This window comes from Dryobates pubescens, chromosome 17 (assembly GCF_014839835.1).
Source record: "Dryobates pubescens isolate bDryPub1 chromosome 17, bDryPub1.pri, whole genome shotgun sequence".
In the NCBI taxonomy this organism is placed as follows: domain Eukaryota; kingdom Metazoa; phylum Chordata; class Aves; order Piciformes; family Picidae; genus Dryobates; species Dryobates pubescens.
Genome location: NC_071628.1, coordinates 14,287,507 through 14,307,532, shown reverse-complemented (window position 1 = coordinate 14,307,532; position 20,026 = coordinate 14,287,507). Strand labels below are relative to the sequence as shown.

The 20,026-nt window shown below is 40.0% G+C and overlaps 1 protein-coding gene across 1 annotated transcript in view; it reads left to right on the top strand.

Annotated features, from left to right (window-relative positions):
• MYO5A (myosin VA) overlaps positions 1-20,026 on the top strand; it is a 103,051-nt gene that overhangs the window by 13,655 nt on the left and 69,370 nt on the right. The window contains exons 2-4 of the mRNA XM_054169295.1: positions 5,066-5,176; positions 6,600-6,771; positions 12,359-12,503. Coding sequence (XP_054025270.1) covers positions 5,066-5,176; positions 6,600-6,771; positions 12,359-12,503 — 428 coding nt within the window. The remainder of the gene's footprint in view (positions 1-5,065; positions 5,177-6,599; positions 6,772-12,358; positions 12,504-20,026) is intronic.

The window sequence follows — 20,026 nt, the reverse complement described above, 5'->3', positions numbered from 1 at the left end:
GTTCAGAAATCCTTTTTTACTAAGTTTGCATTTTGATCTTTTACGATTTTGTGCTCCTATGCCTTCCTAGCATAGACACTTTTTCTAGCCTAATAGTGCAGCCTGCTTGCTGCTGGTGGCCATGTTCAGTTAGCAACAGGTTCACACTGAGTGATTTTGGTCAGATTTATGTTTGACTTTAACCAGCTGTAGCTGTTCCTTTGGCTCCTTCAGCTGGAGCTGCTGTATTTGATGGTATCTCTTTGATTCAGACATTAACAAGCTGCTTTATTTCTACTCAAAATCAAGGTCACTCTTGAAAGAGAGAGGGACAGTGTCTCTGGAAAGTTTTTCACGTTTAGCACCTGAAAGACTCTTTTTTGAAGCTGTCTCTAAAGAAATGGATGACTTCTGCTGAAGTGAAAATCATACAAGTTCATGGGTATGGGGAGATCTTGCTGAGAAATGAGGGACACCTCTTTATGAGTTGAAACTTCCTTTTTCTTTACAGGATGTAGATAATTTCATGAACTTTTCCAGCTTTTATCGAAAGAGCTGTTAGCTGGGAAGATAGCTGTTATCTCTTTCTGCACTGTTTGTGATTGTGCAGTGGAAGTAGAAAGCTATCTGACTGCTGAAGCGTCTGCTGAGCTGCTTGAGCCGCTTGCATCGCTAATTCTGTTCTGTCAGCAATGTCAATTAGTACTTCAAGAGGTTAGTATCTCAGCAGAGAGGCTTTGTGAGTCATATGGTCTCATTTGATAGATAATTGTTATAGTCTGCTGATTTTTTCATGTGATCTAAGATGAAATCATGTGGTGTGAGACAATACTGTGATTACCACCAACAGAACAAGAGGACACAGTCTCAAGCTGCACCAGGTTAGGTTTAGGCTGGATGTTAGGAAGAAGTTCTTCACAGGAAGAGTGATTGGCCATCGGACTGGGCTGCCCAGGGAGGTGGTAGATTCACCATCACTGGAGGTGTTTAAGAAGAGACTAGCTGAGGCACTTGGTGCCATGGTTTAGTTGATTAGATGGTGTTGGGTGTTGGGTTGGACTTGATGATCTCAAAGGTCTTTTCCAACCTATTCTATTCTATTCCCATTATATTTTCTTATTATGTAGAACCATGGTAATACAGCTAGCTTTCTGAGCCTCTAGTGAAAAAAAGAAAGCTTCTCTCTGTATTTTTTTCTGTTACAAACTCTTTTAAAGTTGCTATGCAGATACCACTTAGCCACTGCCTTTCACCAGTCCAACATGTCCTTCTTTGAACAAAGTTTGGTGATTCCACAGTTCCATGTGGTGGAGTTTTCATGCCAGTCTTCTGAGGCTGGAAGACAGTCTAGGCAAGAAACATAGTTTTGAAACAGTCCTTTTCCTTCTGAATTCAAGGCATTCTCACCTGTGTGCCTGCATTTTCATTCTGATGATTTTTGTTTGTTTATTTTTAAAAAAACAACAAGTAGTTTGAAATAAGTGAAGGTCCTTTGAATGCTTGGCTGGAGACAGCTGGCTGCAGCCTCTCTCCCACAGTGCCAGTATGTCCATGATGTGGCTTTGACGAGGGGTGGGAGGATGGGCTGCATGGTCTCCTCATGCTTCTTCTAGTCCTAAATCCCCAGTGAGGACAGTAAGAAGTCATCAGTGCTGAGCCATAAACATACCTGAAGAGAAAGTAAATTAGTGCCTAGGTATCAAAACTAAGCTTATTAGAGCGAAGTCAATAGGGAGATGTGAAGTGCAGGTGACACAAAAGGCAACGATACTTGTCTAAAATTTCATTCACTGCTGTTTCTTGAGTAAATCATACTATTTTTGTTCTGGTGGTTCAAAATTTGCACTGAACTATTGCAAGGAGTGATATAGTCATGGATCATCATCAGGCACAATTTCACTAAAGTAATTTGATTCTTGCCATAATTTTAGTTGTTATTTCAGTGATAGGATTTTAGAATTTACTGTCATTTTTAGGCTAGAATTTTCTTCCCTTTTTAGAAGGCTGATTTGTACATCAGTGTCTCTAGAAGTTTATTTTAGTGTTAATGTAGCCATAAACTTGCTTTTATATCCTAGTGAATAAAGAGGGATCAATAATAGAGGTAGTAGAGTATTTCTTGAGAGAGATGCCTTTGGTCCTGTTTCTGCCAGTGGTGGTGCTTTGTTTTCTGCTATAGGGCTGGCTGAATCCCTCTAAAGGTTAAGCAGCAATGGGATTTTAACATTAACTGATTATATGAAAAATAGAAGGAAAACCTGATTTTGCAAATCATTCTGCTAAATTACTGAGGTGAGAATGTTGTGAAATGAGTCAATGCTTATAACTGGGAACATCTATCTCTTTCCTCCCACCTGTTCTTTTTACCAGGTGTTTCTTTGGCAAGTATTTAAAGCCAGGCAATGATGCTAGAGATGAAAAGCTACAGCTTAGGGCTCATAGAATAATTTTAATATCTGTAGGCTTGTGTTGTGTGGAAGGTTCAGCTGTCTGTAGTAACCCAGTTTCTATGGTGATCTATTTTCTGCTTGCTTTTTCCCTTCTCTAGACAGAAACTGCTGTGCAGCATTCACTGCCTGAAGTTAACAGTGATTGTGCCTTACAAGGCAGCTGCGTCTTTTACATCAGGAAACTTTGTGCAGCCTAGAGAAGACCAGCCTGCTTAGCTGTTTTGCTAGACAGCATTTAAATACTCTTTCATATTACATCTGCTTTTCTTTCTGCTAATTCCTATGATGAGAGGGAAGCAATATCCCATTGGAAATATTGAGGATGGGGTACTGCTGCTATAGTTGGGATGAGGTGGGAGGCAACTTGAGCAAAGTGTGGTACACATTCTGTCTTCATCTCTGACACTGTAGCACTCTAATACTGTGCCTCTGTTGTCACATCCTTGTTAATTATTGTGGAGTTATCCTGTACTTTCTGTCAGTTTGTACTTGCACTGGCATATGCACTTGTTAGCACACACCTTCTTTTTAACTCGGATGAGGTTTCTCAGCCTGCGAGTCGTGGATACAGCAGGGCTGAAAACCAGCAAGAGCCCAAGTGTACAAAATGTGGCTGCTCCTGCTAATTTCCTGTTTGCTTCAGATCTTCTTTGTGGGCCTCCATTGCTGATAGATACAGCGCTCTGTGAATGGCAGGAGCACATACTGGAGAATGGTTTGGGGGCAGTTCAGTTTTCAAATGATTCTTCAATATTCATGTCTTTTGGGAGAGGGGGAAAGAGGGTATGTAAATGATAAAGTTATACTGTGCTTTTGTACCAATACCAATAGCAAATATATGTGAAACATGTGAAGCATACAGGAAAAAAACCAAACACAAAACCAAACCAAATACCCAGTAAACCTCTGTATTTACTACGAAGGACCAAGTTTCTTGTCTTTGTATAAAGTAGATTCTTAAAACTGGCATAAACTGACGTGGGAATATAGCATGTTGTGTAGTGAGAACAATGCAAGTGATTTTTAAAATTATTAATTTCATTGTTTTTTCTCCCTTCACTTGGTAGAGAGAATTGTTTCACACATACAGCGTGAGCTTTCCAAGAGTTTGGGAGCTTTCTAGATGAAGGCAGCAGCAGTGCTTTAAAGGCTGAAGTGTGTTTAAAGGGCAAAAGCTGATGTTTTAGGATGTAAATTACTTGCATGCACTATTCTTGAGAAGCATCCTGGATTTGGGAAGCAAATTGCTTTGAGAAATTCACAGTAATTCCTGGCACTGAGCCTCCCTGGCATCCTCCAGCTAGGCAGGGTGTGTGTCCCTGTCCTGGGCCAGGGGGTAGGGCTCCTCTTGCCTAGCTCCCCAGCCTGCTGCCTTTGCTGAACACATTGTTTCCGGCCTTGCAACAGGAGGGCAGCATGAAGTTTGGTCTTTCAAAAAATCCATAGTAGAAACACGAAGTTCATTTTAAGCAGTGGGAAAACTGGGTTAATAATAAAAGGAAAAAACCAAACCAAAAAGCTTCAGTGTTCTTTGAGGCAGAAGGTGTTATACAAAAATAAGTTGTGCAAGATTAGGTGATGAAGCTGTGTGAACACACGCACTTTTCTCTGCCATCAAATGCCACGCTTTGACAAATACATTACTACAGTTATTTGGAAATAATTTAGTGGATTGAGAATGTTTTGCAACATGGCTACACCACTAGAGCCAAGAAGCTGTTGTGTTTGCAAAGGTGTGGTGGGTATGGGATGATCTCAGTGCTCTCCAGGCATTGCAAGAGCCTCGGTTCAGAAGCTTTCACTTATTAAAACTGTCATAGCCTTTTCCTTGTGTTACTCAAGAGTTGTTTCCATATGCATATATTTGCATGTACATGAAACTGTATAAGTAACTAGATGGTTTCCATACACCTTTAATTTATACCTTAATATGAGATGACCATCATATCTCCACTCATTTAAAGATGTGACTATTATTCTTGTTTTTGAAAACAAGTCATATGTTTGTTCTGGGTTACTTTTATGAATAAAGTTTTGAGTTAAAATACTAATTAACAGGAGTGCTGGTTTGTTTTATTTCTATTATCTGGAGGCCTGCTTAACCAAATCTTTTCATTTTTTTTCCTTTGACATTCTGGAGATAATCCATTTTCAAGTTGCCCTATTTGCAGCTATAGAGGAAAGAGCTTTTAGCCCTTGAGATCAGGTAGTTTTGCCTGAATTAACACAGATGTGCTAAAGTGTTCTTTTAGGAAAAAACTTATATAATATTATGCAGCAAATGCATTTAGAACCTACTCAGAAGAGTTATTGCAAGTAATTTCTTCAGTGCCCTAGGTTTTGATCTCTCTGAAAACAGATGATTTCTTTATTCTTTGTAGGTTTTCATCACTGAGTGCATATGTTGGAACATTATTTTGCATGGGAAATGCCTTTTTCTATGTGGGCACTGAAACAAAGCTTGTGTAGCCTGTTATCAATAGAACAACTTATTAATCTCAGATGTTCTAATCAACTTGTCTCTTGCTTAAGGGCTGGGTTGTTAAACATGTATTTAAAAGAAAAAATAAAGCAGTTTTGATGTCATGTATATTGCTGCAACAAGGAGTCGCTGATCTTTTGCTGTTGTATTGCAGTATGCCAGGGTTTGGATCCCTGATTCAGACGAGGTCTGGAAGTCAGCAGAACTTATCAAAGATTATAAACCTGGAGACAAAGTTCTCCAGCTTCGACTTGAAGAGGGCAAGGTAGGTCTGCATGTTGTTCTTAAGTTGATAGTTGTTCTTGATCAGAGACTGATGCATCTCACACAGGAAGCTGTGCTGTCAAGATATATCTGTATTTATGTATGTGCAATTATTCTTGTCCCTTGACTGCCAGTACTGGTTTTGGTGTGATAAATTATACTGTGTAGTTGCAAGAATCCATTTTGCCTGATTTTAAAAATACATAAAATAAAACAATTGTTGCTTCTCTCCAGCTGCTTATTCTGTTCAGTTGCATCATCTTTTTCTACTTACGCTGTGAAATCCATAACCCTGGTTTGTTATTCCAGTGAGAACAGTGTTGCTAGGAGAACAGTGTTGCAGAGAAAGAACTGTGATTTTTAAGTCAAGCATAACCATCAGAAGATTAATAAAGATAAAAAGGGGCAAGGATTAAGGACATTACAAAAATAATGCTCTATATGCTATAGACAAATGATGACATGTCTGTGAAAAGCTTACATCCTGCTGGTGAAGGCCTCTTCGTTTTTCTCATGCCATTTAAATTATTTTAATTTAGTGATGATTCCTCAGATCTTTAATGGAAACCAAAGATCTGGTGCAGTTTGTCAAACAGTTATTTTTAGTTTCTTTCTTTCTTACAAGGGGGCAACTTAGATCCTACTTTCATGTAGAAGCCTTCTTAGTAATGCAGTAAAAAGGACAGACTTTAAGTATAGAATAGGTTCTAAATAAAATACCTTTCTTGAATGAATTGGTTCTTTGACTGACTCACCTTTCTTATATAGCAAGCTGAGTACAACCTTTTTAATCAGATGAGATGAATTTTCCCCCTGACACATTACAGGCTGTGTGGTGATGCTGTGTACTTGCACATTGCATGTGTTTGGCAGTTAAGTCGCATTGTGTGGGGACAAAGAAATAGCAGGTCAACAAAATTATTTTAGATCTAGTGACAGAAGCAAGTAAAACCTCTATGTTGGAGATTAATCTTTGCCTTCAAGAATTATAAATTGTGTCTTTTCACTTTGTGTGTTCTTCATGGTGTTCTGCCAACATGCTCCTGTTACATCACTGTGCATGAAGCCAGCTGTAGGCTGATGGCAATCTGCTTCTTTTGCTTTGCTCAGGAGGAAAAGAATATGGAAAACATGGCTGTGATGTGATATGTTTCAGTTTGTTTAATAAAAAGATATGGCAGCAAAACCAAGGGGTTTCCTTAAGTGACAGTCTAAAAAGATGATACTGCATCTAGAAAACCCTTTTGAGAGATTTTCAATGATGTTTTGGGAGAAAGAGCTGCAAACTCAAATCACCGGATAACTGATCTCGTGCCTTGTGTTTTGTGTAACTTAGGTGTGTGTTGCTGGGAAAAGTGGCTGGAGGGACTGAATGAGGAAACCTAAACAGCAGCTCTTTCAACATGTTTCCATTTGATTTTCAGGAACTAGAGTATTGCCTAGATCCGAAGACAAAGGAGCTCCCACCCTTGCGAAACCCTGACATACTTGTTGGTGAAAATGACCTCACAGCGCTCAGCTATCTTCACGAACCTGCTGTTTTACACAACCTCAAAGTTCGATTTATAGACTCTAAACTAATCTATACCTATTGTGGCAAGTACTGTCTTTTCATACCATCATTTTTGCAGAGAGTGCCCTAGATGGGAAAAGGAAAGTTGGTTATTGACATGTCTGCCTTGAACTTAAAGTCATTTAATGATAGGGCATGTTGAGTTCTTTCAGAAGTCCCTGGTTGTTTATAGACTTTAAGTGCGTCAAGTGGACTTGACAGTATTAAGGTTCATAGAAAATTGCCTTTGTTGTGTGTTCCTCTGCCTTCCCAATAGACTCTGTTTCTAAAATGTGTATTCAGCAATTTTACCTTGCCAGTGGGGTCCCTGGCTGGTTGGTGTTCCCTATAAGCTTATTTAGATAGGTGTGGGCTGGAGTAGAGCTTCACATGGTGCAGATGCAGGAAGCTAGTTTTACTGCTTGGTGGCTTTATTGCTTAGATATGATTGCCTACCTCTTCACTGAGCTCCTCCATCTCTGTGTGGAAGTTATCAGTTAATTTTTTTTTCATATTGTTCCAATCAGTGCAGCTATTGAGTGGATTTCTAACAGGTCATGAGTCAGTGTTTGTTTGATCGCACCTGGGAACAATCTTGGTTTAAAAATGCTATTTAACTCAGACTAGAGATTATCTGAAGTTGTAACTGCCTGTGACAATCCCCAGTGGCCAGAATGGGGAGAAGTTACTTTATTGATCACTTAATTGTAAGTGCAAAATTGCAGCGGGGTGGTCTGTTTTAAAGAAACATTGTGAAATAGTTTAAGCTTAACATTTAGATTTCATGCTTCTGGGCTTTTTTTCTCTTTACTGTGTGGATGTGTTTCATTCAAATTGCAGTGTTTAGTCAGAAGCCATTACTGATTCTTAATGTAACCTTTCAATGTTCCTAAACTTTGTGAATTTTTCAAATATTTGCCTAGTTTGTGTGTACTTTGGACATTGTGCTAGTGCATAAGAAACAGTTTAAGTCATCAGTGGACTTTCTTGCATTTTGAACTGAGTTAGACAGAACATAATATGATGATGTGGTTGCTAGAAACCAGATATTGAAAATTATCTTCTTGCAATTGTCTGATTAAGGCAAAGACCCATTTTCCCAGTAAGTGACTTTGCATATCCATTGTAGTCCAGTTTATACCAGTAGAAAATGTGCCCAGTGATTTCTTTTTTAATATGCCATTTAACTTTGCCTTTCATCAGGCTTTTGTAGGACAGTCCCAGTTCTTGGTATTGCAAACCAGGGTATACTGAGCCATGTTATTGGACATGCTGTTCATAATTTCATAGTACTTTGTGCTGTTTTGCAAACTACAGAGTAGGATAGGCATGTTGTAAGGTGGCCCTGGACAGGTGTTAGCTAATCGTGGCTGCAGGTATCTGAAGCAGGAATTTGTGTTTTGCAGCTGAAGCCTTGTCCTATCCTGGTCTGCATATGGAATATGCCAAGGGTTAGATATCCCCTCTTCTGGTCACAGCTATAGCTCCACCCACAGTGATGAGTGTGGAGAGCTCAGACAACCAGCGTGTTAAATGTCTCGTGATGGACAGGCCGCAGGCGTTAATGTCCTGCCACGTTTTGCTCACTCCAGCTATTTCTAATCTGCTGGATGCTCAGCAGACTGCATCTGCTCCCAGCCCTGCTCTCAGCAGTGTCCAGGCCACAGGGGACTGAATCAGAATTTGTCACCCACTGCTGTAGCCAACCTTCATTCCTGTAGGAGTGGGAGATGATTCATACCCACATTTCTTCCCATCCTGCAGTGAGAGCATGAACGGAGGCACAGAATAATTCAGGTTAGAAGATACCTCTGCAAGGTCTCATTGAAGCTTCCTTCTTAAAACAAGTCTGACCAGATCAGATTGCTCAGGGCTTGGACCAGTCAAAGTATCTGATTATTTGAATATCTGTGGTGATCTCCATAGCCTTTTTGGGCAGCTCCTGCTGGGGTTTAATGTTCTGTTTCCAGCACTGGGAAACCACCTTAGTGTCCCCAGTCTAGACATTGTCTGTGCTCCTCTCCCTAGTGTCCCCACGGCAAAGCTCTTGATGGGGGTACATTCTGTGAAAAGGCTTTTGTGCAACTGGAGTCTCATGGCCTGAGGTTTTGAGTCTGAGTTTCATGGTCTCTACTGATACCACCATGCCCGTCCCCTAGCACAGCCTGCCCGGTTTGTGTTTCGGCTGCTTGCAAACACGCTCTGGTGTTGGCATCATTTAAGAGGCTTTCCAAAGTCTGCTAGTTTCGCGTTTGGGAAAACATGAAAACAAGATGTTTTCCCTAGTGCAGCTTTACTTGTGGGTTTGGCTGCTTTTGTAGTTTCTCATAAGGCTGGAAGCTCTTCATGGATGGGTCTGTCAAAGGGCCTGGAATGGTGGCTGTTTTGCTTTTAAACAAGACTCAAGAGATGATTCTGGGAGCCACATGTGGGTTTATCATAAACATGTGGATCCAGTCCTGTGGGAGTTCCTGATGGTCAAACTGCAGGTAAAGGAGGTTTAACACTACCCAGTGACTCGAGGAATGCAGTAAGGGTTGAATTTATTAGCTTGGAACATGGTTATATGTACATTGTTATAAGCTAAGGAACATGAAATTGGTGTGTCAGCCTTTAAAAACCTGATTTTTGGCCATAGACATTGACCTTTCAAACCACCCTATCAGCTCTCATCCTGAGTACAAGCTACTTCCCCCCTGCAAAGGTGGTTGCCTCAGAGCTCTGTCTGCAGAAGGAACAGCATTTACCTCCTTAATCTGACTCACATGTTAGCCAGGTTAGTTTAAATGCCTCATGAAGGTGGTTTGATCTAACCCATCTGATTTAGCCTGAGGGAGATTAAAACCACTTTAATCCACTAAGAAAATTATGGTAACATTATTCTTAACCAGCAGAACTAGAACTGGGATGGATGGAGGGATGGGTGGGTGGATGGATGTCCGTGGCCATGGAAATGAGTTCAACCATGCTGTCTTAGTGTAACATGTCAAATGGATATTAAATTATTTAAAATTTCACTTTTGAAGCAATCCAACCTTTTAAACAGAAAATTTCTTGATTTCAAGTCAGCCTTTCACCAGCAGTTAAGAGGTGATTTATAGCTTTACTGTTGGGAATAGGAAGTGGAGGATAAATGAAGGACACTGAAAAATTACAAAGGAAAATTGGAATGTTGCATGGGAAACTGGCTATGGCTGTGATGAAACCTCAGAGAATACTGCTGATTAGTTTAGATGTATAAAGTATTGCTTGCTGTGCAGGAGAGCAAACTATAGTAAGTTATTTATGTTAATATCCACTTTTTCACAGGTGGGAGAATACATTCAAGATAAAATACTTAGACTTATTTTGGTTATATGTAGGAAGACTGACAAAAAGAGTAGCCAAGGTTCAATGTGGTGTGATTGCAGGAATGAAAACACACGTAAATCTGATGTAAAAGTTCCATAGAAGGCATGTAATTCCTTGGTTTGGATATTTCCAGATGGTAGTTGCTTGTTGATTCCTTGCTACTGAAGTTAAGTGATTTAATATGCTGGAGACTTGTCATGGGGCTTCCTGTTTTGAATTCAAGGGTTTATTTTTGCCAACGTAGCCAAAACCAGGGGGGAATTGTCTGAAGCCTCACACAGGGCTTTTTTTGTTTTGATGTCTCTTTGATTAGACTTGCAAGCGTGGGAGGCTCAGCTCTGTGGTGAGGCTTTACTTAACTTTTTACTACTTTTTCACAGTTACAAAGGACAGATGTTAAAGAGCAATGCCAAAACATTCCTCGAGTGTGTTAGCACTGAGATCTCTTCTCCTTCCTAACCCCTCTCTTCTTTTTTGGCTTATCACTGCAGCCCTAGAACTTGGCATTAACTTTTACAGAGACTTTTCACTCAAACTCCTGAGTCATTTCAGTGAAGTCAGGGCTGATGGAAAAACACTGACTCTGCTGACATGGGTGTGTCTGGCTATAAAACTTGCCATAGATTTGAGGAAATAGATTGAGGTGTCTCAGATCTCTTTGTGAAATATTCTACTGTTTAATATATTTGCTGTGGTTTGTGCTTGATCTATAAATGCATGACAGGATTTAAAAATGGGATGATTCACCCAGCAGCAGTGCCAGACTGTGGATGCTTTCGCTTCCCTTCTCCCAGCTTTTCCATGGAAAATTTCTTAGACATTACAACACTGTAATCTGCACAGAGCACAAGGCTAGGATCTGCATTGAGGAAGTCTTTGTGCATGCATGTGAATTTCTGGGTAAATTTAAAAATGAGTTGAGTGCTGTGGAAATGCTTTTGGTGTAGGTTCTTCAGAGATGGTTTGTCCAAGGAGTGCGTCTAGCATGCTTGCTGTAGTCACTCTGCAACCATCTGTATCTGCATTGTTGCTTTGAAGGCACTAAAATATGTGTGTGAGAAGAAATTCTATTTTTGAAATGGCCACAGTTAAAATTAGAGTTTCTTTCCCCCCCACCTTATCACATTGTCAAGGTGAGGAGGAATTGCCATGTCAAGAGAGCACAGTTTGCCTGACATGGCTGGGTATCCTGTGACAGTGATCAGTGTTTTCACCCCTGCAAGGAGCAAATAAGTGTTCCCTACCTGTTGTAAATGCTGCAGGAGAGAAAGGTATAAGTAATCTTTGTCAAATCATCCCTGTGCACATAGCAATTCTCATAAGAAGGCAAATCATACCAAAAGCTTTTGAGATCTCATTTTGTGGCTAGGAAGGATGTAGGGAGTTAAACTAAGTTTTCCTGTGCAGGGAGAGTAAAAGGATGGCATGCATTCAGAAATGCTGTAGTAATGAGTGGTATTAAAAAAGGCAGATGTGTGTTCAACTGGAAAACCGGGAAAATGAAAGGTTTAAGTAGCTGTAAACATGGATGCGTAAGGCGAGGGTTTTATGGTGCCTTCTAGAGTTGTAATTACTTAATTTCATAGAATCATAAAATGGTTTGGGTTGTGAGGGATCTTTATGGGTCAATTTCCTAATATTACTGTGTACAGCTATGCATCAGCCTTACAAAATATGTTTACATGCATTTTTCTTTTTATCCCTCTGAGCAGTAGGTTGTCCTGCCTGACTGGCAGAGATGCCCTGGAATCCAGATTACACCATGACTCTACTTCGGTGCTTGTTACAAAAACTGGGGTTACTATTCCTGGGCACAGCATAATGGCTGAAGTGTTAATGCTTTTCACCTATCTGCACTGACAGTTACCAAAGCCAGGCAGTAGTTGTAATTCACAAATCACATTATTGTTCATAATCCACAGTAAAAGACAGGGAGGTACAATGCACATTCATTGGTTTACTGCCCTGAGCAGGTGGTATTTCAAGTGGACACACTCTGAATCTGGTTGTTTTGTGCATACTAGCTTTAGAAAAAGCAGATAGAGGCAAAGGGTAAAATGCTGTCCCTGCTGTGTTTCCTGAAGCAGGGTAGAAGTACACTCTTGTTACACTATTTTTGCATGCCAAACTATGGTCAGAAGGAATCTGTTTAAATCAGTAATACCAGATCCTTATTTTTGACTAGTTAATGTTTTTAGAACAGTAGTTTGTGTTAAAATATTCCTTTGGTTTATTTTGAAACAACTATTAATGATTTATTTTGTTTCATTTCCTTTGTAGGTATTGTCTTAGTGGCCATAAATCCTTATGAGCAACTGCCCATCTATGGCGAAGATATCATCAATGCCTACAGTGGCCAAAATATGGGGGATATGGATCCACATATCTTTGCAGTGGCTGAGGAAGCATACAAGCAGATGGCCAGGTTTGTAGACTATGGCTCTTGAAATAATTGCTTTTCTAGAAGAAAGGAGACACAAGATTTCTGGTCTTTTGCCTTCTCTTTAATTTACAGCTCATCAAATGTTTTGCAAGGTCTGCCTTTTATCCAGTTTTAGTTTGTTCATGTTTCAGTACATTGCACAAGAGGACAAGTTGACTAAGTTAGTGAACATTAAAGCATATGAATGCCATAGTCCCTGACAGGCAGCAGGCATAACCATGTAACTTATCAGTATTTAGGCCTAAAATTAGCCTAGTGCTTTATAAGATTGTTGGTTTAGTTTGACAAAAGGTGGAGATACTTTTTATTTGTCATTGGATTTTTAAAGAGAAAAGTGCCAGATTCTGAACTGTTCATATTTATATATGATACTGACAACAGAAAAAACAAAACAAATCACTCGGCTTATGAGTGCTATTACAGGCTCCTAGATGTGTTGGTAAAGTCCCAGCTGCATAATCTGCCTGTGATTATTGTTGCCTAGACTTAAGAAGGAGCAGAGCAACAGTTGCAGAGAGTGCCTGAAAAGGGTCTCTAAGCATGATGTAACAGCTGTGCAGGAAATCCTCACTTCTTTAAATATTGCATAAAAATGAACTTGTGACCCAAGGAGAGTTCTTCCTAGAAACTTCCTCCCTTTTAACCCAAGAGGTTGTCAATTTGAGGAGCTTTTGAAATATTTCATTTCTAGGATAAAGATCTTTTGAGCTACTGTATGGTCTTTGGTTAGCATCAAGCTATTGCTACAGGTTTTCCTCATTGACAATACAGCCCATGATCAATTTGATTAAGTAAAACAGTGTCAGACCTCTAGATTAATTGCAGTGGCCCTCAAGCTGCCATGCAGGAGGGGGAGGCAAGGGAAGAATGGGTTGGGAATGTTAAAATGCTCATCTTTGAATCCATGTAAAAGCCAGAATGAATAAAATGCTCCATATGCTATGAAGTTAGCTGTGTGTGTGAATACGGTGATACATGATACCCAGGTCAAAAATAATGTCAAAAGAAATGGGCATGGTACATTAGGACATTTCATGACTCAGGGTAGTTGTGAAATAGCCAGAGTTTCAAATAGACCCTACATCTGTGCTGTTGAATGGCAAAGGTATTCACTTCCTTTCTGCTAGGAAAATAGACATAATCTAATATGGAGATATGAAGGCAAAGCTCTGTGTTACGACAGTCTCATCTGTAATGTGGCAGCACTTTCAGTCTAGATCTCTGTTGTTTTACCAGTCTAAATCCCTCTGTCTTGGTACACAAGTCACTCTAAAAGATCTACAAAATAAGAATTTATTAGCCTTCTTTTGCATCTGAGGAACACTGCAGTGACTTGCAATTTTATGTCAGTGATGGGTGGATGGATGCAATCCAAATTCCCACAGTTTTTGCTCTTAAGGAATGGAAGTAAGAGGTTGGAGGAGGATCTCTTTCTGCTGGCTGCCTCTCACCATTATCTGAAGCAGGCTTACCTCTTACCTGTGCTGTAGTCTCAAATTGCTGGATTGTATTGTGTGCTCATCAGGTGAAGTCTGTGCAGTGGAGATTTCTGCCTGATGCCACCTGCATTCTCTGATGCCAGAGGAAGATCCGGGACTGAGATTTTGGCTAGAGTTTCTGCTGTGGTTTTTCCTTCTTGAGATAATTGCCTGCTCTTCAGCTCTTGCTGCACCCTCCAGCAATTCTGCTGTCCTGAATAGCAACAAATAAGATGCAGCAGACATTCCTTTTAGAAACAAATAATGAGACATTATATAAGCATGGAAATGATCTTAAATAATCCTTTTGCATTAATGAGTTAATTCCTTTGTGCACCTAGAGCATGATATGAACAATTTGTTTTCCTTTTAGGAATAACTGACAGTACTTTCATAGGTGCAAAATGAATTCTGAGCACATAGCTCAAGTGATACAAATTCCTCTACACTGAAGTAACAATTTCATTGTTTACTTATCTTCCCAATGCTTATTTCTTGTTAACTCTATTTATTTCTTTTTGCTTGTTTGTTTTTAAGAACTTCTTCTGTCATATGGACATGCTAGGTTTGCTCATTGGATTTTGTTTTCTAATGCTGTTTCTAATTTGTTAATCAGTTGTCCTGTCCTTTAACTTCAGTGGTACTTCCTACACTCTGAACCAATCATGTTTTACTCCTGAATTGCAAAGTTAAAGAAAAACATGTGCAGATTGGCATTTCTGAAGCTGGTTATTTAATGATTCAAATCAGATTGTCTGTGATTTGTTTAATGCTTTAATAATTGCAGTGAATATTCATATGGTAGCTACTCATATGGGCATTAATCTGCATGTGTGCATATAATTCATCAGAGTTATTTTTCTCTTGTTTCTAATCTTTCCTAACTCCATGTTTTAATGATCACTGGCATAATTAGCCATGATGCTCATATCCATAAGGCTTCACTGAGCTCTTCTAAATATTTACTCCTTAGTCACCTTGTTAATTTGTAATTTAATGATTTAGAGTTTGTGCTTGCCACCTTCATTATATCATCTGCTCTAAATGAGAAACTCCTTCCATGTGTGTAGTTGTAACTAAATGATATCTGTGGTCCTCTGCAGCTGAAGAAAATGCCCCATGGCAGCAATCAGGAGGGCTAGTGGTTATACACTGAGCATTTGCATTGTGTCTTTAGAAATACTGGCCTCTGGAATGACAGGGATGGAGCTCATACATGGCTTGTGCATGAAAAGTGATATTCAGCAATGACTTGGGATTAGCTGCAGTACAAACCAGCACATGAAGATGCCTTTGCATGTGAAATCTTCTATGTAGAGAACCAAATGGAGTGTTTCGTATGGCCTGTGAGGTGGTGTGCCCATCTGGGCATCCATTTCCTCTTTCAGCTGCAGTTCTGGCTCTGTTTTGCAGCAGAAGGTTAATATCTTTATCTATCACTGGCAGTGAAGCAAGTGATTACTGTTTGCTCAGTAGCTTCTTGTCTTTTTCAGCACAGAAAAATGTTCACTTCAGCCCTTTTAAGAGTAATCCCATTTTGGATTATTATTTATTTTCTTTTTTTTCCCACTCCTCTCTGCACTCCCTTTCTATTCCTCCCTCCTCATCTGTATCTTTGTGCTTTCTTCCTTTTCTCTCTCCATCTCCTACCACTCCTCTGCACAGACTGACGGTTTCAGTTCCAACACTTTCCCTCTGCTGTGCCCAAAATAAGCAGTGAACTAGTTTTGCAATTGCATTTAAATTGTGTTAGATTTAGGGTTGTGTGTACCTCATACTTACCAAGTGTTGGTTTGGGTTGTATGATGCTCCAGACAGCGGGTTCCAGAGCAGATCACGCCCTGTGTCTGAAGAAGAGGAGATCCACCTGCAAGTGTGTCCCAGTGGGAGGGAGCAGGATTGGCCAGATGGGGTCCTGTTCAAGGGGCTTCCCCCTGCTATGGGCTTTTGTGCAGAGCAGTTTGGGGGCTTTGCTGTAGTTCTGTAGAAATAAGCTGTGCTTTTGGAAAGAGCTGATCAGGACTTGTGCTCAGAGCTCTCCTCATGAATAGTCAACATATTGTTCATGGGTAACTTGCTTCATTTGAGCAGGTTTGGGACAATGCTTAAGGCAGACAAGCAATTTAAAAGGAAGTAAATTATTATTGAAGAACTTATTTTTGTCTCAGAAATACAAACCATAATGTCAGTGTGTGGGTGCTTGCATGTATTGAACCCTTTGAACTGCAATGCTTACTGCTTATGTAAGTCAGCATTTCCAAATTATTAACAGAGAAGATAGTTACTTCTTGGTGCTCACCCCTCAGTGGTACAATTAAAGTTGAGACAAAGCATCAACTGGCAAGGATTAGATTTTTAATTTTTGAAAATGTTTTACAACTTTAGTGGGAATCATAACCATCATTTTCTTTGCACTATTCAGTAGAAGCCTCCGTTTTTAACTGGGGGGGGTTTGCAATGAGAGGATGTGTTGATGATTGCACTTTTGAAATTGTTAGCAGTTGCTCTAATGTACAATACTTAAGGTTATCAGTTTCCTAACACTGTTAGGGGAAGAAGTGCTAAATCATGCTTACAGAGCTTCCCCTCCCCTGCATGGTAAGGGCATATTGCAATAATTAAGATAATGTATTTTTCTATCATCATGTTGCTTGTCTGGTTTGTTCCTTCCTGCTTGTGGTTAATGACAGATACTGCAGACTTCAGTGCTTTTCAATTTAATAAGTTAACTTGGAGATCCCTTTCTGATTAAGTAGTAAAGTTGTCTGACAAAGAGCAAGTTGAAAGTAACATTTGCAAACAGCATTACATACTGGCAAGACCCCTATAAAACTCAGTGAATATCAGGATGGGAAGCAACAGTGTATAAAAACATCAGTCTCCAAAAGCAGTTTTGCTTTTTCTGTTTGGACAAAGCATAATGATTTGTTTGATGTTACTGTGTATCTTTTTGATTAAATTTCCTTCAATAAGCAGGCTGCCCCTCTGTTTTGTCAGGTTTTTAGCATATGTGTGATGGCTCTCAGCTACAGAAAGATATTTTTTTCCTGTTACTTCTGGTTCAAAAGGTAGCTTGGTGAGCTCCTGGGTAGGTGTTTTGAAAGCACCTTGGCTGACAGTCCTTTGTTACCTCAGGCATTCCAAGATGATGTTCTCTTACAAAAATGCACATTTGATCAGCTGCTGCTTTGCTTTTGAGTGTGTGATAAACAGATACTCTGTTCTCTGCTGGCAGAAGTCAGGAGGAGGATGATTAACAACCCGTTACGGATCTGCATCCAGTTATGAAATGAAAGCCTGCTGTAGTGGGCACTCTACAAATGCACAATGGCCTCCTTTGACTTATGGGTTTGACATATGACTTTCAGATTAAATACCTGCCTTGAAAAGAGATGGTACTTCTGGAGCTCTCATGTTAAAATTAGAAGGTAAAGAGAAATTATCCTTTCTGGTGAGAACAGATGATTTTGGAATAGTCTCTTTTACTTTGAGTCTGACATTTTATGATGTTATGGGTACCTGACAGCAGATGGGGTAACCAACTCACTGTAACATCAGGGACCTACATGTATGAGCAGTGATTTTTAGGCAACCAAAGGGTTAAGTATGGTTGTAGCTGGAAGCTAGAGTTCATGTGAGGTGTCCTGCTGGTAGCTAAGCAATGAGCTTTCCTGAACTATTGCAGGAGTGACCTCTGACTAATCCCTAGATAAATCAGTTGCATAGTGCTGGCTCATCTTTGTGTTCCTCTAGAGTGCAATCTGTCATGATTTTGCAGCATGTGCTGACCTCAGTTTTCTTCATTTGTATAGGCTGAGAGATGTTACTATCAATTCATTATCTTTTCACCTTTTGCCATCTGTACAGTTGGGAGCTGTGTTTTCTGAATACAGTTAAAATGGCAAGTGGTGTGGCTTGTTAAAAAACAAAAACAACACACCAAAAAACTACATCTTCTGGGTTTGAGACTATTGCACAGCTTTTTTATCAAGTTGTTGGGAAAGAGGAGCAAATGATGTTTAAGAACTTCAGGTATTTCAGAGTGTTTTCAGCTGGAACAGGTTCAAGAAAATTCAGGTTATGTCTCACTTTTGTTTGACACTTTCCAGGAGCAGACCTCAACGTTCTCTGTAGAAGAGACTGGTTTCATTATTTCCATTTTGTAAGCTGAAACAGACATGGGAAAGTGGAAGAGCCACTTTGGCAAGTTCACCAAGGCAGCAAAAATGGGACACAGAGCCCATGAATCAAAAATCCTGAGCCAGTAGTTTGATCACACTAGCCTGGCAATAAAATATGTGAGAACAGAATATGGAATTGATAGTGAAACAGTTAAATGAGTTTCCTGGTCATATCCTAAAGCTAATTAATTTTCAGTATACAAAAGGTAACATGCTATATTTTGCACACCTTCGTTTCCTGCAGCTCTAAGGGGTCTCTGTGCCAGCTAACATATTGCATAATAATGTTTGCTTTCACTGAAGGCTTCATGTGTTCCAGGTACTTTACAAATGTTCACCTAAGTCTGCCTCCTCTAATACTAGCACATGAATTTCTGCTTGTACAGAAGACAAATAAGGCAGAAATGGGTGTGCTGTGGCCATGCCTAGATCAACTTAGAGCTGACCCCAGGCACTGAGCTTCCAGCCCCTGGTCCTGTGCTCATTTATCCAGTGGCCAAAGAAGATGTTTATGAGAAATGTTGTTGGGCTTTAAAAAACAGTTACTGGAAATACATATATATTTTTTATATATATATATATATATATATAAACTTGTTTCATGCTTATATATATATATATAAAATGAACTTGTTTTGTTTCATGCTTATTAAAAATGAACAGTTTTGCAAAGAATTAATTTACTGCTTAGTTGGGAGCAATTGTGAGTCAGGGTGCAGCTGAACAATTCTCTCCACTCTCTGAATTCTTCATGTGTGGCATCTCTGAAGACCAGGTTGTGTCAAGTCAGAGCATGTTGGATCAAGACAGTCAAAGTAAGGTGATGTGTGCAAGGTGTGCAGGTGGAACAGACCAGGAAATGTAGCTGCTGTTGTGCACAAGAAGGGATGCTTGCTCCTGGGCCATAGCAATATGTAACTCGCTTTTTCTTTTCTCTTCTTCCTCCCCACCCCCCATCACATCTGCACAGAGTGATTCAAAACACTTTAGTGTCTAATAATCCTTAGTGCTTACATAGTACTTTGCAGATTGTGGGCGTTATATGAAAGTTACCTTTGTAATCCACACAACAGCCCTTTGAGGGTGGGGAAAAAATTATTATCTGTGTCAGGCCTCACCTTTTGGGATGTGCCAATACAAGTGAATTTGGAGGCTTTGGCACTGGGAATGCCAGGATGACATGGCTCCATGGGGAAGGAGTGGCTGTGTTGCTGGGCAGAGGAGCACTGCAAGAAGGACGCTTGAAAAGTGAGGGGGAAGGATTTCCTGCAGTACAGGTGAAGGCAGAGTGCTGGGGTGGCATTTATTGGTGCTGTCTGGTTGAACGGAACACTTCTCCAGAGGAAGGTGACCTCCCAGGCATAGTGGCTTAGAAACTACCTAAAAAGAATGGAAAGACATGCTTGTGTTAAGCGGGCTATAGGAAGCAGTTGGAAAGTAAAAGGACAAAACAGGGGTGCCAAGAGCCAAATCCAGAAACAGGATAACAGAACTTTTTTCAGGCTGCACAGAACTTTGTGATTATATTTTGTTCAGAAGATTGATAAATAGCCAAAAGTTGCCTCTTGCCCTTGATGTGAAAGGTTTTGGGAAGACTGCCCACACCTGGCTGCTGCTGTTCTTGATTGGTCCAAGAGCGTTGGAAAACTGCTGAATTAATTTTTATTTGTTTATTGAACAGCTACATTTCTTCTCTTTGAAAAGCAAATCCTGGGTTTGTAGAGTTGCCAGTTTTTATAATGGCTCCTAATAGATCCTGCACACCCTGGGCTGAATTTCAAAGGCTTTTGCACTGAACAAGTGCTGCTGAACATGTACAGTCTTGTTTGCTGCCACACAGCACCAT